Here is a 16,904-nt window from a genome sequence, read left to right as displayed (position 1 = left end):
ACCTTTCTCTCTGGCTGCCCTTAGTATTCTCTCCATTATTTCAACCCTGTTGAATCTGATGATTATGTGCCTTGGTGTTGCTCTTCTTGCGGAATATCTTTGTGGTGTTCTCTGTATTTCCTGCAATTGAGTGTTGGCCTGTCTTGCTAGGTGGAGGAAATTTTCCTGGATGATGTCCTGAAGAGTATTTTCCAGCTTGGATTAATTCTCTTCGTCCCCTTCTGGTACACCTATCAAACATAGGTTAGGTCTTTTCACATAGTCACACATTTCTTGGAGACTTTGTTCATTCCTTTTTGCGCTTTTTTCTCTAATCTTGGTTTCTCATTTAATTTCATTGAGTTGGTCTTTGACTTCAGATATTCTTTCTTCTGCTTGGTCAATTCGGCTATTGAAACTTGTGCATGCTTCGCGAAGTTCTCATATTGTGTTTTTCAGCTCCTTTAATTCATTCATATTCCTCTCTAAGTTATCCATTCTTGTTATCATTTCCTCATATCTTTTTTTAAGTTCCTTAATTTCTTTGCACTGATTTAATACATGTTCTTTTACCTCACAAAAGTTTCTCATTATCCACCTTCTGAAGTCTAATTCCGTCATTTCGTCACAGTTGTTCTCCGTCCAGCTTTGTTCCCTTGCTGGTGAGGAGTTTTGGTCCTTTCTAGGAGGCGAGGTGTTCTGGTTTCGGGTGTTTTCCTCCTTTTTGCCCTGGTTTCTTCCCATCTTTGTGGATTTGTCCGCTTGTCATCTGCGTAGTTGCTGACTTTTCGATTGGGTCTCTGAGTGGACACCCAGAATGTTGATGATGAAGTATTTCTGTTGCTTGTTTTTTCTTCTACCAGTCTAGCCCCTTCGCTGTACGACTGCTGAGGTCCGCTCCAGACCCTGCTTGTCTGGGGTGCACCTCTAGTAGCTGTGGCACAGCGAGGGATGCTACCAGTTTCTTTTTCTGCTATCTTTGTCCCAGGATGATGCCTGCCTAATGTCAGTCTTTTGGATATAGAGGGGTCAGGGAGCTGCTTGAGGAGACAGTTTGTACTTTATAGGAGCTCAGTTGCTGAGCTGTGAGCTCTGTTGTTCATTCAGGGCTGTTAGGCTGCTATGTTTGATTCTGCTGCAACAGAGCTCATTAAAAAAACCCTTTTTTTCCTCAAATGCTCTGTGTTGAGGGGTTTGGGCTTTATTTTTGGATGTCCGTTGAGGTCCTGCCCAGCTAGGACACAGACTAGCCCCTGTTTGCCTGCCGAGGCTCCGCCCTGCTGTTGTGAGGCTCGCCCTGGCTCTGCTGTTCTGCTGTGTTCTCCGCCATGCCCTGCGGCAGAGTCTCTCTGTTGTAGCGGGTTGCCTCAGCAATGGCAGGCTGCGTCAGCAGTGGGCGTGTATCTCAGTAGGGACGGGTTGCCTCGGCAACAGCTGGCTGCCTCAGCAATGGGCGTGTATCTCAGTTGGGGCGGGTTGCCTCGGTAATGGTGGACACCCCTCCCCCACAGAGCGTCTCGGGCCGTCTGCACAGGGCTTGTTTGAAATCACGGTTTTGTTCGTCCCACTAGGCCACCCCTAACGCTCTGTCCCTGAAATCCCCTGGGCTGGCCCACTGTCCAAGCCTAGCTCAGTCTCAAGTCCAGCCCTCTCACGTCTCCAGTTGCCGGTTCAACAGGGCACCTGGACAAGCGCGCCCTGTGGGGAGTGCTGGGCAGGGCCGGCCGCTGCCACCCCGGCTGCCAGCTTTGCCAGGCGGAGGTTCTGCCTGGCGTCCCGTGTCTCCTCTTCACTTGGGATTTTCCCCGTTCCATGGGCAACAAAGATCAGTCTGGAAATGCAGCTCTGACTCACCTCTCCGCAGACTCAATGCGAGCTCCAATCCTGGGTTGTTCTCACAGCGCCATCTTGAGTCCTCCCTCGTGGATGTCTTTTCAATATCCTATTTTCTTTCTTTCAGGTATCTACCCAGTGGTAGGATTGCTGGATCATATAGTATGGTAGCACAATTTTTAGTTTTGAGGAACCTCCAAACTGTTCTCCACAGTAGTTTTGCTAATTTATATTTCCACCAATGGTGCATTAAAATTCTCTCTTCACATCCTTGCCAGCATTTGTTATTGCCTGTATTTTGGATATAAGCTATTTTAACTGAAGTGAGATAATAACTCATTAGTTTTGATTTGCATTCTCCAATGATCAGTGATGTTGAGCACCTTTTCATAAACTTGTTTTCCATTTGTATGTGATTTTTTAGAAAAGTCTGTTCACATTTTTTGCCCATCTTTTGATCAGATTATTAGATTTTTTTTCTATGGAGTTGTTTTAAGCTTTTTATATTTGCTACTAATTCCTTATCAAAGGGGTAGTTTACAAATATTTTCTCCCATTCTGTGGTTTGTCTCTTCACTTTATTGATTGTATCCTTCGCTGTGCATAGCTTTTTTTTTTTTAGAAACCAGATGATTCCATGAATGTGCAGATCTTTTTAACTTGATATGATCCCATTTGTTCATGTTTGCTTTGGTTGCCTCTGTTTGTAGGGTATTGCATAAGAAGTCTTTGCTTAGACCAATGTCCTAGACATATTCCCCAATCTTGTAGTAGTTTCATAGTTTGAGGTCTTATATTTAAGTCTTTAATGCATTTTGATTTGATTTTTGTATGTGACAACAGGTAGAGGTCTATTTTCATTGTTTTGCATAGGGTTCCCCAGCATATGTTCTTGGCACCTTTGTCAAAAATGATTTCACTGTATGTGTGTGGATTTGTTTCTGAGTTCTTGATTCTGTCCCATTGATCAATGTGTCTGTTTTTATGCCAGTACCATACTGTTTTTGTTACTATACCTCTGTAGTATAATTTGAAGTCTGGTAATGTGATTCCTCCAGTTTTCTTTTTCTTGCTTAGGATAGCTTTGGCTATTCTGGGTCTTTTGTGGTTTCATATAAATTTTAAAATTATTTTTTCTATTTCTGTAATGCATGTCATTAGTACTTTGATAGTTATTACATTGAATCTATAGATTGCTTTAAGTGGTATGCACATTTTAACAATATTTATTTTTCCAATCCATGAACATGGAACACTCTTTCCATTTTTTGGTATCCTCTTCAATTTTCTGCATCAGTGTTTTATAGTTTCCATTATAGAGTTCTTTTCCTTCTTTGGTTAAGTTAATTCCTAGGTATTTAATTTTATGTGTGGCTATAATAAATGAGATCACTTTTCATATCCTTTTCACATTGTTCACTGTTGGCATATAAAAATGCTACTGACTGTTGTATGTTGTTTTTTTATCCTGCAACTTTACTGAATATGTTTTCAGTTCTAATAATTTTCTTATGGAATCCTTAGGCTTCTCTAAATATAAAATCCTATCAAAAGCAAACAAGAAAAATTTGACTTCATCCTTTCCAGTTTGGATGCCCTTTATATCTTTCTGTTGTCCAATTGCTCTACCTAGAACTTCCAATACTATATTGAATAACAGTGATGAAAGTAGGCATTGTTGTTTTGATCCAGATCTTAGAGGAAAGGCTTTCAGTTGTTCTCCATTCATTATGATAAAAACTATGGTTCAATTATATATGGCTTTTATTATGTTGAGGTTTGTTCCTTGCATGCCCAGTTCCTTTGAGGATTTTAATCATGAAGGAACATTGAATTTTATCAAATCCTCTTTTTTACATTCATAGAAATTATAATCAGTTTCTTCTTATTATTAGTGTGTTATACTTTAAGTTCTGGGATATCTGTGCAGAATGTGCAAGTTTGTTAAATAGGTATACATGTGCTATTATGGTTTGCTACACCCATCAACCTGTCATCTACGTTAGGTATTTCTCCTAATGCTATCCCTCACCTAGTCCCTGACCCCCTGACAGACTGTGATGTGTGATGTTCCCCTCCCTGTGTCCATGTATTCTTTTTGGTCAACTCCCACTTATGAGTGAGAAGAACATGCAGTGTTTGGTTTTCTGTTCTTGTGTTAGTTTGCTGAGAATGATGGTTTTCAGCTTCATCCATGTCCCTGCAAAGGACATGAACTGATCCTTTTTTATGGCTACATAGTATTCTATGGTGTATATGTGCCACATTGCCGCATTTTCTTTATCCAGTCTAACACTGATGTGCATTTGGGTTTGTACCAAGTCTTTGCTATTGTAAACAGTGCTGTGTTGCAATAAACATATATATGTATGATTCTTTACAGTAGAATGATTTATAATCCTTTGGGTATCTGCCTAGTAATGAGATTGCTGGGTCAAGTGGTATTTCTGGTTCTAGATCCTTAAGGAGTCACCACAATGTCTTCCACAATGGTTGAACTAATGTACACTCCCACCAACAGTGTAAACGCATTTCTATTTCTCTACATCCTCTCAAGCATCTGTTGTTTCCTGACTTTTTAATGATCTAACTGTCAGGAGATGGTATCTCATTTGGTGCTGATTTGAATTTCTCTAATGACCAGTGATGATGAGCATTTTTTCATGTTTGTGAGTCACATAAATGTCTTCTTTTGAGAAGGCTTTCCATTGAGATTCATATCCCTTACCCACTTTCTGATGGGATTGTTTGTTTCTCTCTTGTAAATTTAAGTTCTTTGTAGATCCTGGATATTAGCCCATTGTCAGATTGATAGATTTAAAAATTTTTCTCCCATTCCGTAGGTTGCCTATTCACTCTGATGATAGGTTCCTTTTGCCGTGCATAAGCTCTTTAGTTAATTTAGATACCATTTGTCTATTTTGGCTATTGTTACCATTACTTTTGGTGTTTTAGTCATGAAATGTTTGCCCATGCCTATGTTTCTGAATGGTATTGCCTAGGTTTTCTCCTAGGGTTTTTATGGTTTTAGGTTTTAGGTTTAAGTAGTTAATCCATCTTGAGTGAATTTTTGTATAAGGTGTAAGGAAGGGTCCAGTTTCAGTTTTCTGCATATGGCTAGCCAGTTTTCCCAGCATCATTTATTAAATAGGAAATCCTTTCCCCATTGCTTGGTTTTGTCTGGTTTGTCGAAGACCTGATGGTTGTAGATGTGTGGTGTTATTCCTGAGGCCTCTGTTCTGTTCCATTGGTCTATATGTCTGTTTTGGTACTAGCACCATGCTGTTTTGGTTAATGTAGCCTTGTAGTATAGTTTGAAGTCAGGTAGCGTGATGACTCCAGCTTTGTTCTTTTTGCTTAGGATTGCCTTGACTATACAAGTTCTTTTTTGGTTCCATATGAAATTTAAGGTGGTTTTTTTATTTTTTCTAATTCTGGGAGGAAAGTCAATGGTAGCTTGATGGGGAAAGCATTGAATCTGTAAATTAATTTGGGCAGTATGGCCATTTTCATGATATTTATTTTTCCTATCCATCAGCATGGAATGTTTTTCCATTTGTTTGTAACCTCTCTTATTTCCTTGAGGAGTGGTTTGTAGTTCTCTCTGAAGAGATCATTCACATTCTTTGTAAGTTGTATTCCTAGGTGTTTGATTCTTTTTGTAGCAATTGTGAACAGGAGTTCATTCATCATTTGGCTTTGTTTGTCTGTTATTGGTGTATAGAAATGCTTGTGATTTTTGCACATTGATTTTGTATCCTGAGACTTTGCTGAAGTTGCTTATCAGCTTAAGGAGATTTTGGGTTGAGACCACAGGGTTTTCTAAATATACAATCATGCCATCTGTGAACAGAGATAATTTGACTTCCTCTCTTCCTATTTGAATACCCTTTATTTCTTTCTCTTGCCTGATTGTCCTGGCCAGAACTTTCAATACTATGTTGAATAGGAGTGGTGAGAGAGGGCATTTTTGTGTAGTGCCAGTTTTCAAAGGGAATGCTTCCAGCTTTTGCCCATTCAGTATGATATTGACTGGGTTTGTCATAAATAACTCTTATTTTGAGATACATTCTATTAATACCTAGTTTATGGAGAGTTTTTAGCACTGCATAGGTGTGTAATTTTATTGAAGGCCTTCTCTGAATCTCTTGAGATAATCATCTGGTCCACTATTTTCTGTGCCTAGTTTGCACCAGTGGCAGTGTCACTGCACAGGTGGGGTACAGGCAGGGGTAGGGCCAGTGGGCTTCTTGCCCACCAATGTTCTGACAACAATGGTGGTACAGTTGGAAGAAGTGGGACAAGGTGCACTCTGCTGGCAGCAGTGTCATGACAGGGTACTCACATATTTACACTGGCAGGGAAGGGAAGGCTATGTCTATCTGCACATATATGTGCTGGCAAAGCAATGTGGGGGTGGCCATGGGTGAATGCCTGTGGGCAAAGCAGCATGGAGGCTGCTGTTGGAGGAGAGCTCAGTGTGGTGCAGGCAGGGGCACTCTGCTGGAGCACTCTACCAGTCAGGCACAGTCCACCAGCACAGGAGCTATGATAAGGACCCCCAGGAGGTACCTAGGAGGTGCACTACAAGAAGGCTTAGCAAGGCTGGAGCCCTGGAAGAGGCCAGAAGACTGAGGGGTGGCTCAGGTCAAACTAGCTCTGTCTCATGGGCAAGACCACCCTATAGAGTTCAGGTCTGACACTTCCCCTATGGCTAAAGCTTTTATGGGAGCAAGTTGAGCCTAGAGGAATGGACATCCCTAGTCTGCTCCACTACAGATGCTCCCATGCCAAACCCTCTGCGCACTGGCTGAAATTCTTCCCTTAATGCTCCTTACTTCTCTAAGCACTATCCATTGTGGCTGAGGGGTCTCCTCCTATGGGGATTCCATAGGTTCATAGCAGGTTGCTTCTTGACTGCTCAACTCACCCCATCCACAGTAGTCACTGGGGTCAAGGAACAAGTCGTGGTATGTGGTTGCCCAATTCAGGGTTCCTAGCCTTCTTCTCCTTTGCACAGCCTCTATGACTTTGCTTTATCTGCTCTCAATGCTTTCCCTTTGAAGATTTGCTATGAGTGTCCCCATCTTCCCAATATCCTGGTCCTTTGGTGGGAGATGTTCCCCCTGGCTGCATCTAGTCAGCCATTTTGGAGGAGGAATTCAATCTTTGCTTCCATTTCAGTTGGAAAAAAAAAAAAGTTAGACTAATTGCAGAAGGATACTCAAAGAAAATATTAACTTTTGTCTAAATGGAAGTGAGACTCTAAGGAAGTTGAAATTTCAAAAAGTAAAGCTGTTTTTAAAATAATAAGTAAATTGGAGGTAGAAACTATAAAACCCAGGGATCACTGCTAGAACATTACATTGCTTAATATATCTAAGAGTTTTACTTAACCTTCATAACCAAACAATTTTTTCTCTCTATATTAGGAGGCTTTCTCCTCAAAATGGTTTCAAATTGTGTTATAGATTTGTACATATAATTTAAAAACCATATACTATATGTATAGTTTATTGTGAAAGGAAGATTCAGACACAAAGTACATATCTAGTACTCACATTTTCCACAAAGAAGGATGAAAACAGCAAGCAGGTAACAATATGTCAGGTAGAATATCTAGGGAAGAATGAATGAATCCAGAAGGAAAACAATAGGGACCTTCTGACACATGGAAGTTTGAGATGGCAGCATAGAAAAGGCACTAAGATGGATTGGCTCACACCTAGGAGGGATGCTCCAATACAGGAGAAATGGTAAGTGAGAGATTCCTAGCAGTCCACGTTCCAACACAAATGCCTGCAGTCCCAGCTACAAGAAAGCTCCTTGGCCCTCTTGGGCCCTGTGCCTAGTATAAGTAGCTTCCTGGAGTCCACAAGACTGCATTTTTCAGGGACGAATTAATGCTGGGACCTCTGGGACCCAAGCTGCTGCAATATGGTGTCATTTTGAAACCAGAGTCAACACCAAACTACATCCAGCCCTGGTGCCCAATGACTGCTGCATCTCCAACATCCCTTTACATCTACCCAGAAGGCTGCAGTGTTGCAATGCCAGCTGACTCAGTGGTTTAACCGCATTTCTGGCACCCAAACCTTGCAACACCCTACATCCCAGATAGCAGGTGATCCAGCACATTGGAGAGGCAACCTACCCAACATAGGGAACTGAAGTGTACACTTACATACCCCACCCAGAGACCAGGGATCAACCTGCCCACTACACTAAAGATACTGCCAATGCCCACATGCCCCATGCAGGGGCCCAGGTATCAGTCTGTCTGCCCTACTATGGACACCACTAGTGCCTGTATACCACACCCAGAGGCCTAGGGATTGGTCACTGGTGGTGCCCATGCATGCCACCTAGTGGCCTCGGGACTGGTCCTACTGGCCTGCTGCTGACACCACCAGTGTCTGTGCACTCCACTCAGGCACCAAAGGACCCACCTACTATTGCCACTGCCAGTGCCTATGCACCCTACCCAGAGAACCAAGGAGTAGACACTGACACCTGCATGTGCTACCCAGGGACCCAAGTGCTGGTCCGCTGCCATTACTGCTGATGCTCACATACCTCACCAAGAGGGCTGAGGACCAGCCTACTTGGCACCTAAATCCCCAGCAAATCCTCACTACAGCCTCTACAAACAACTGCACCCTATGTCACTAAGACACAGACACCTCTGATACTGATTACAACCAAAGTAATCACATGGAGACAACACTATGGTGCCCATCCAGAACTAAAGCCCAAACCATGTATGCAATTTATGTTGTAGATACATCAACAGGAAAAATTATTTTTCTATGAAATCTACTTAATAAAATTGGAAAAACTTAGTTATACCAGCTGTGGAAATATCAATGTAAGGATGCATGAACACGAAAAATCAAGAAAACATGACACCTCCAAAGGAACACAATAATTCTCCAGTAACAGACTCCAAAGGAAAAAAAATATTAAATATCTGAAAAGGAATTTAAAATAATGACCTTAAGGAAACTCAACAAGATACAAGAAAATACAGATAAACAATACAAAGAAATCAGGAAAACAATTCATGAGCTGAATGAGAAATTCAGCAAAGAGATATATATTATAAAAAAGAATCAAACAAATCCCAGAGCTGAGGAATTTAGTGAATTAAATAAAAAATACAATTGAGTACTTTAACAATAGACTACATCAAGCAGAAGAAAGAATTTCTGAAGCTAGGTCTTTTGAAATAACTCAATCAGACAAAGGGAGTTGGAGGGTGTTGTGGAGGAAGAAAAGAAGAAAGGGAGAGAAAAGAAAGAATGAGGAAAGCCTGGGGCATGGGAAACAAGCAAACGAATAAGAAAGAGAAAAGATTTTTTTTTAATACTGCATGTTCTTACTTATAAGTGGGAGCTAAATCATGTGTACACGTGGACATAGAGTGTAGAATAATACACATTATTGGTGTAGAAGAATGCTTGTGATTTTTGCACACTGATTTTGTATCCTGAGACTTTGCTGAAGTTGCTTATCAGCTTAAGGAATTTTTGGGCTGAGACAGTAGGATTTTATAAATATACAATCATGTTATCTGCAAACAGCGACAATTTGACTTCCTCTCTTTCTATTTGAATACCCTTTATTCCTTTCTCTTGCCTGATTGCCCTGGACAGAACTTCCATTTGGGACATGGGCATGGGCAAAGATGTTGTGATTTAAACACCAAAAGCAATTGCAACAAAAGCCAAAATTGACAAATGGGATCTCATTAAACCAAAGAGCTTCTGCACAGCAAAAGAAACTATCATCAGAGTCAACAGGCAACCTACAAAATGGAAGAAAATTTTTGCAATCTATCCATCTGACAAAGGGCTAATATCCAGAATCTACAAGGAACTTAAATAAATTTACAAGAAAAAAAAAACCTCATCAAAAAGTGGGCAAAGTATATGAACAGCCACTTCTCAAAAGAAGACATTTATGCAGCCACCAAACATAAGAAAAAAAGCTCATCATCACTGGTCATTAGAGAAATGCCAATCAAAACCACAATGAGATACCATCTCATGCCAGTTACAATGGCAGTCATTAAAAAAGAAAGAATGAGGAAACGAGATGCTGGAGAGGATGTAGAGAAATAGAAGGACTTTTACACATTTGGTGGGAGTGTACATTAGTTCAACCATTGTGAAAGGCAGTGTGGCAATTCCTCAAGGATCTAAGACTAGAAACACCATTTGACCCAGCAATCCCATTACTGGCTATACACCCAAAGGATTATAAATCATTCTACTATAAAGACACATGCACACATGTGTTTACTGCAGCACTATTTACAATAGCAAAGACTTGGAACTACCCCAAATGCCCATCAATGATAGGCTGTATAAATAAAATATGGCATATACACTATGGAATACCATGCAGTCATAAAAAAGAATGAGTTTATGTCCTTTGCAGGGACATAGATGAAGCTGGAAACCATCATTCTCAGCAAATAACACAGGAAAAGAAAACCAAACACCACATGTTCTCACTTGTAAGTGGAGGCTGAACAATGAGAACACATGGACACAGGGAGGGGAACATGACCTACCAGGACCTGTCACAAGGTGGGGCACAAGGGGAGAGATAGCATTAGGACAAATACCTAATGGATGCAGGGGTTAAAACCTAGATGACGGGTTGATGGGTGCAGCAAACCACCATGGCACAGGCATACATATATAACAAACTTGCACATTCTACACATGTATCCCAGAACTTAAAGTAAAAATATTTATATTTTTTTAAATTCCAAGCACTTAAAGTACTTTCCTTGTATATTTAAGTTACACAACAAAAAGTTTAACACTATAATATAATGACAGAATACATGGTAGAGATTTAGAATCAGTTTTAAGCTATGTTACATAGTCAAAATATAAAAAAGGGAATCTTAATAAATAACTTTTGAAATTTTTGGCTAACTACTAAATTTGTAACTAAATCTTAAAAGAACAAGGACTTAGCCACATTCATGTGGTTTAGAAAATAAAGGAATTCTTGCTCATCTTCATTTGTTTATCTACATACTTTGACTCCTTTATGTTAAGAGTTAATTATGATATTTATGCTGACTTCCTCCTCTTGGCACAGACCATGTAAATGGACATTGCACAAGTCCAACTTCCCAGAGTTGCAGTTCTGGAAAACGTCTTTCTAGTGCCGATGTTTCAAAAGTAAATCGCTGGGGTCCTGGAAGACCACCATTTCGAAAGGCCCAGTCAGCAGCTTGCATGGAGGTTTCTTTACCAGTTACAACAGAAGGTATGTTAAACATATTAATTTTTTTTGTTATAGTTAAAATTTGGTTTGCCATGATGATGAGAACTGAGAGATGTAGGATGAAGATCACAGGCAAAAGATATAAAAAAAACTACTAGTCAGTGAATAACTGACAGCCTGATGGGGCTGTGGCCATAACTCCAACTCCATTCCTCACTCCATCTCCTTCTTCACCTCTAAAACCAGAATGGCTCTGCTTATGGGCAACTACCCCTCCTCTGTAAAAAGGGAGACCTATGCCTTAATCTGTTCTCTACCCTTCCCATAATAATTAAGAGTTTATTTCAATCTCAATAATAAGCTCTTTGGTGTCTCTATCTATAGATATTTAATGTATAGCAACCTTAATTTCTCAGTTATCAAATGAATTTGACAAAGAACAAAGGCAAGATATTAAATTCTAAAGTTTGCAGTCTTCATCTTTATATAATTTCAAAGGAAGAACTATCTGCTTATTTATGGAATGAGTGTGGGGGCGGGGGTGGGGGAGAATAAAGTACAAGAGCCAGAGGCCAAAAATTTTAGAGGGTAAAATAGGGAATCCAGTAACTTTGCTGCAACTGTCTTATTGATAAAGAACTTTAGAGAGATATATATAGGAAAAAAATAATTGTAGGAAGATTTGCTATTCTATACTGTGAAGTAAGTCCCTATTTACTACTCCTGAAAACTTTTAATGGTGATCTATATTGTTTTTCAAATGTAAAAAAATTATATTTAAGTTTTTATTTTTCTTAAGTATTATGCTATACTAAATCTGATCCCTTAGACATGCAGATAATGACGTTATTTCTCTAACAGATGTCTATGAGTGTCAACCTTGTATGGTGATGAACCATGAATGGAAAAGATTTGGAGCCATGTAATAGCTAGTATGTTATAAAAGAAACAATATGTAAGGATTACTAAAGAAGTAGCCCATTTTTAGTTTTTATTTTTTTAAGAGATAGGAACTCATTCTGTTGCTGAGGTTGGATTACAATGATAAATCATATGCACTGCAGCCTCTAACTCCTGGACTCAGGTGATGCTCCTGCCTCAGCCTCCAAAGCAGCTGGAGTACCACATCCAGCTTATTTTTCAGTTTTTATAGAGACAGTGTCTCACTATGTTCCCCAGGGTGATCTTGAACTCCTGGCCTCAAGTAATCACTATGTTCTCCAGAGTGGTCTTGGGAATTTTGAATTTTAGATACTTCTACCTCTAATTTGTCTAGATTCTGAGAAAATTACTGAACTCTGTCTCCAAATCTGTAAAATATATAACCTCCAAGCTCCCTTTCATCTCTAAATTTTATCACAAACAATTACTTTTATAAATTTCCTGAGAGATAAAAAGGAGAAATTAGGAATACTATATTTTGTTTCCCAGAAAATAAAATAGTCTGAGGAACCTATATTTAGCCTTTTTCTATAACAATTATGAGTTACATGTGTACCTATCAAGAGGGAAAAGAGAGTGAAGGCTGTAGAAAGAAAAATATGAAGAACTTGTACTGTGGGGTGATTATAAGAGCAGGACAATATTGAAAACATTTCACTGAGTTGTATGAGTTTATGCTTACTGGAGTGTACACATGTACAAGTGTTGATGAGAGGAGAACCTGAAACCATCCTGTTTCCTTTAAGTGAGCTGAAGCACTCTCAGAAAGATTACCACTATTAACAGGATGGCATATAGTCTATACTCTTTATTTAGCCCTAGGCAGATTTAGGACTAAATTTGAATTAAAGGTAAGCAGCCTGAAACCAGTTCCAGGGGATAAAATTTGCATTTTGGCCTTGGTAGAAATGTTAATTTTTACAATTGTGATTATTCCAGCTATAGAATATGTTTGCCACAGAAGATTTGTGATCCAGATAGGCCCTTTCATGCCAATAGCCACAATATTGTCAGCAAGTTGGAATTGACAAGAAACTGTTAGGGATACTTCCAACAATTTAGAGGTAGGAGGGAAGCACAATTTAAGTGATATCAGAAATTCTTGTAACTGTTACTATTTAAACTGAATATTTTTTCTAGATAAAAGAATTTCAACTAACTTGTGAGTTAACATAGAGAAAGAAAAATGTTGAACAGGGACTCAGGAGACTCCAGTTCTAGTCCTAGGTCTGCCTAAGCTTATGAAATATACTTCTAGACTTCAGTTGCTCCATCGTCAAAATAAGCTGGTGAACTGGATAAGCTGCCTTCCAGGTCAATTAACAAACAATGAAATTTTACTTCCTCCTCATAATTTTATTTTTATATTATTATAGTTATAATACTTTAAGTTCTGGGTTACATGTGCAGAACGTGCAGGTTTGTTACACAGTTATACACATGCCATAGTGGTTTGCTGCATCCATCACCCCATTATCTACATTAGGTATTTCTCCTAATGCTATTCCTCCCCTATCCCCCCAACCCCCTCCTATCCATCCCCTATCACCCCACCTCCTGACAGGTCCCCATGTGTAACATTTCCCTCCCTGTGTCCATGTGTTCTTATTGTTCAGCTCCCAACTATGAGTGGGAACATGCAGTGTTTTGGTTTCTGTTCTTGTAGTAGTTTGCTGAGAATGATGGTTTCCAGCTTCATCCATATCCCTGCAAAGGACATGAACTCATCCTTTTAATGGCTGCATAGTATTTTATGGTGTATATGTGCCACATTTTCTTTATCCAATCTATCACTGATGGACATTTGGGTTGGTTCCAAGTCTTTACTATTGTAAACAGTGTCACAATGAACATACATGTGCATGTGCCTTTATAATAAAATGATTTATAATCCTTTGGGTATATACCCAGCAATAGGATTGCAGGTCAAATGGTATTTCTAATTCTAGATCCTTGAGGAATCACCACACCATCTTCCACAGTGGTTGAACTAATTTACATTCCCATCAACAGTGTAAAAGTATTTCTATTTCTCCACATCCTTTCCAGCATTTGTTGTCCCCTGATTTTTTAATGATTGCCATTCTAACTGGTGTGAAATGGTATCTCATTGTGGTTTTGATTTGCATTTCTCCAATGACCAGTGATGATGAGTTTGTTTTCTTATGTTTTTTGGCTGCATAAATGTCTTGCTTTGAAAAGTGTCTGTTCATATCCTTTGCCCACTTTTTGATGGGGTTGTTTGTTTTTCTCTTGTAAATTTGTTAAAGTTCCTTGTAGATGCTGGATATTAGCCCTTTGTCAGATGGGTAAATAGCAAAAATTTTTTCCCATTCTGTTGGTTACCCGTTCACTCTAATGATTGTTTCTTTTGCTGTGCAGAAGCTCTTTAGTTTAATTAGATCCCATTTGTCAATTTTGGCTTTTGTTGCCATTGCTTTTCATGCTTTAATCATGAAGACCTTGTCCATGCCTATGTCCAGAATGGTATTGCCTAGGTTTTCTTCTAGAGTTTTTATGGTTTGGGGTCGTTCATTTAAATATTTAATCCATCTTGAGTTAATTTTTGTATAAGGTGTGAGGAAGGGAACCAGTTTCACCTTTCTGCATATGGCTAGCCAGTTGTCCCAACACCATTTATTAAACAGGGAATCCTTTCCCCATTACTTGTTTTTGTCAAGTTTGTCAAAGATCAGATGGTTGTAGATGTGTGGCATTCTTTCTGAGGCCTCTGTTCTGTTCCATTGGTCTATATATCTGTTTTGGTATCAATGCTATGCTGTTTTTGTTACTGTAGCTTTGTAGTATAGTTTGGAGTCAGGTAGCGTGATGCCTCCAGCTTTGTTTTTTTGTTTTGTTTTGCTTAGGGTTGTTCTACCTGAAATTTAAGGTGTTTTTTTTTTTTTCAATTCTGTGAAGAAAGTCAGTGGTAGCTTGATGGGGATAGCATGGAATCTATAAATTACTTTGGGCATTATGGCCATTTTCATGATACTTATTCTTCCTATCCATGAACATGGAATATTTTTCCATCTGTTTGTGTCTTCTCTTATTTCCTCTAACAGTGGTTTGCAGTACTACTTGAAGAAGTCCTTCACGTCTCTTGTTAGTTGTATCCCTAGATATTTTATTCTCTTTGTGGCAGTTGTAAATGGCAGTTCACTCATGATTTGGCTCTCTGTTTGTCTGTTATTATTGCATAGGAATACTTGTGGTTTGCACATTGACTTTGTATTTGAGGCTTTGCCAAAGTTGCTTATTAGCTTAAGGAGATTTGGGGACAATGGGGTCTTCTAAATATACAATCAAGTCATCTGTAAATAGAGACAATTTGACTGCCTCTTTTTCTAATTGAATATGCTTTATTTATTTCTTTTTTTTTTTTTTTTTTTTTTTGCCTGATTGCCCTGGCCAGAACTTCCAATACTGTGTTGAGAGAGGGCATCATTGTCTTGTGCTGGGAATGCTTCTAGGTTTTGCCCATTCAATATGATATTAGCTGTGGATTTGTCATAAATAGCTCTTATTATTTTGAGATACATTCCATCAATAACTAGTTTATTGAGAATTTTTAGCATAAAGCATTGTTGAATTTTGTCAAAGGCCTTCTCTGCATCTATTGAGATAATCATGTGGTTTTTTTCATTGGTTCTGTTTATGTGTTGGATTACATTTATTGATTTGTGTATGTGGAACCAGCCTTCCATCTCAGGGATGAAGCTGACTTGATCATGATGGATAAACTTTTTGATGTGCTGCTGGATTCGGTTTGCCAGTATTTTTTTTAAGGATTTTTGCATTGATATTCCTCAGGAACATTGGCCTAAATTTTCTTTTTCCATTGCGTCTCTGCCAGGTTTTGGAATCAGGATGATGCTGGCCTCATAAAATGAGTTAGGGAGGAGTCTCTCTTTTTGTATTGTTTGGAATCATTTCAGAAGGAATGGTACCAGCTCCTCTTTGTACCTCTGATAGAATTTAGCTGTGAACCTGTCTTGTCCTGGACTTTTTTGGTTGGTAGGCTATTAATTCCTGAGTCAATTTCAGAATTTGCTATTGGTCTATTCAGGGATTTGACTTTTCCTGGTTTAGTCTTGGGATGGTGTCTGTGTCCAGGAATTTATCCATTTCTTCTAGATTTTCTAGTTTATTTGCATAGATGTGTTTATAGTATTCTCCAATGGTAGTATGTATCTCTGTGGGATTGTTATTGATATCTCCTTTATCATTTTTTATTGTATCTATATGATTCTTCTCTCTTTTCCTCTTTATTAGTCTGGCTAGTAGTCTATCTATTTTGTGATCTTTTCTAAAAACCAGCTCCTGGATTCATTGATTTTTTTGAATGGGTTTTGTTTCTCTATCTCCTTCAGTTCTGCTCTAATCTTAGTTATTTCTTGTCTGCTGCTAGCTTTTGAAATTGTTTGTTCTTGTTCCTCTAGCTCTTTTAATTGTGACATTACAGTGTCAATTTTATGTTTCTTCCCTTCTTTTTAGTGCTATAAATTTCCCTCTACACACTACTTTAAATGTGTCCCAGAAATTGTGGTACATTGTGTCTTCGTTCTCATTGGTTTCAAAGAACATATTTATTTCTGCCTTCATTTCATTATTTATCCAACAGTCGTTCAGAAGCAGGTTGTTCAGTTTCCATGTAGCTGTGTGGTTTTGAGTGAGTTTCTTAATTCTGAGTTCTAATTTGATTGCACTGTGGTCTGAGAGACTGTTTCTTGTGATTTCCATTCTTTTGCATTTGCTGAGGGGTGTTTTACTTCCAACTATATGGTCAATTTTAGAGTAAATGTGATGAATGTGGTGCTGAGAGGAATGTATATTCTGTTGATTTGGGGTGGAGAGTTCTGTAATTGTCTATTAGGTCCACTTGGTCCACAACTGAGTTC

At 38.9% G+C, this 16,904-nt stretch overlaps 1 protein-coding gene across 22 annotated transcripts in view; it reads left to right on the top strand.

Moving 5' to 3' along the window:
* STXBP5L (syntaxin binding protein 5L) overlaps positions 1-16,904 on the top strand; it is a 452,700-nt gene that overhangs the window by 391,919 nt on the left and 43,877 nt on the right. For 17 of the 22 annotated variants that reach the window (XM_078352048.1, XM_035274086.3, XM_078352053.1 and 14 more), the window contains one exon: positions 10,933-11,103. The exons of the other annotated variants lie outside the window; for them this stretch is intronic. In XM_078352048.1, the coding sequence (XP_078208174.1) occupies positions 10,933-11,103 (171 nt within the window). The remainder of the gene's footprint in view (positions 1-10,932; positions 11,104-16,904) is intronic. 22 annotated transcript variants of the gene reach the window in all.

The sequence above is a fragment of the Callithrix jacchus genome, chromosome 15, assembly GCF_049354715.1.
Source record: "Callithrix jacchus isolate 240 chromosome 15, calJac240_pri, whole genome shotgun sequence".
In the NCBI taxonomy this organism is placed as follows: domain Eukaryota; kingdom Metazoa; phylum Chordata; class Mammalia; order Primates; family Cebidae; genus Callithrix; species Callithrix jacchus.
Note: the sequence above shows the minus strand (reverse complement) of the source record. Positions and strands in the feature narration are given on the sequence as shown.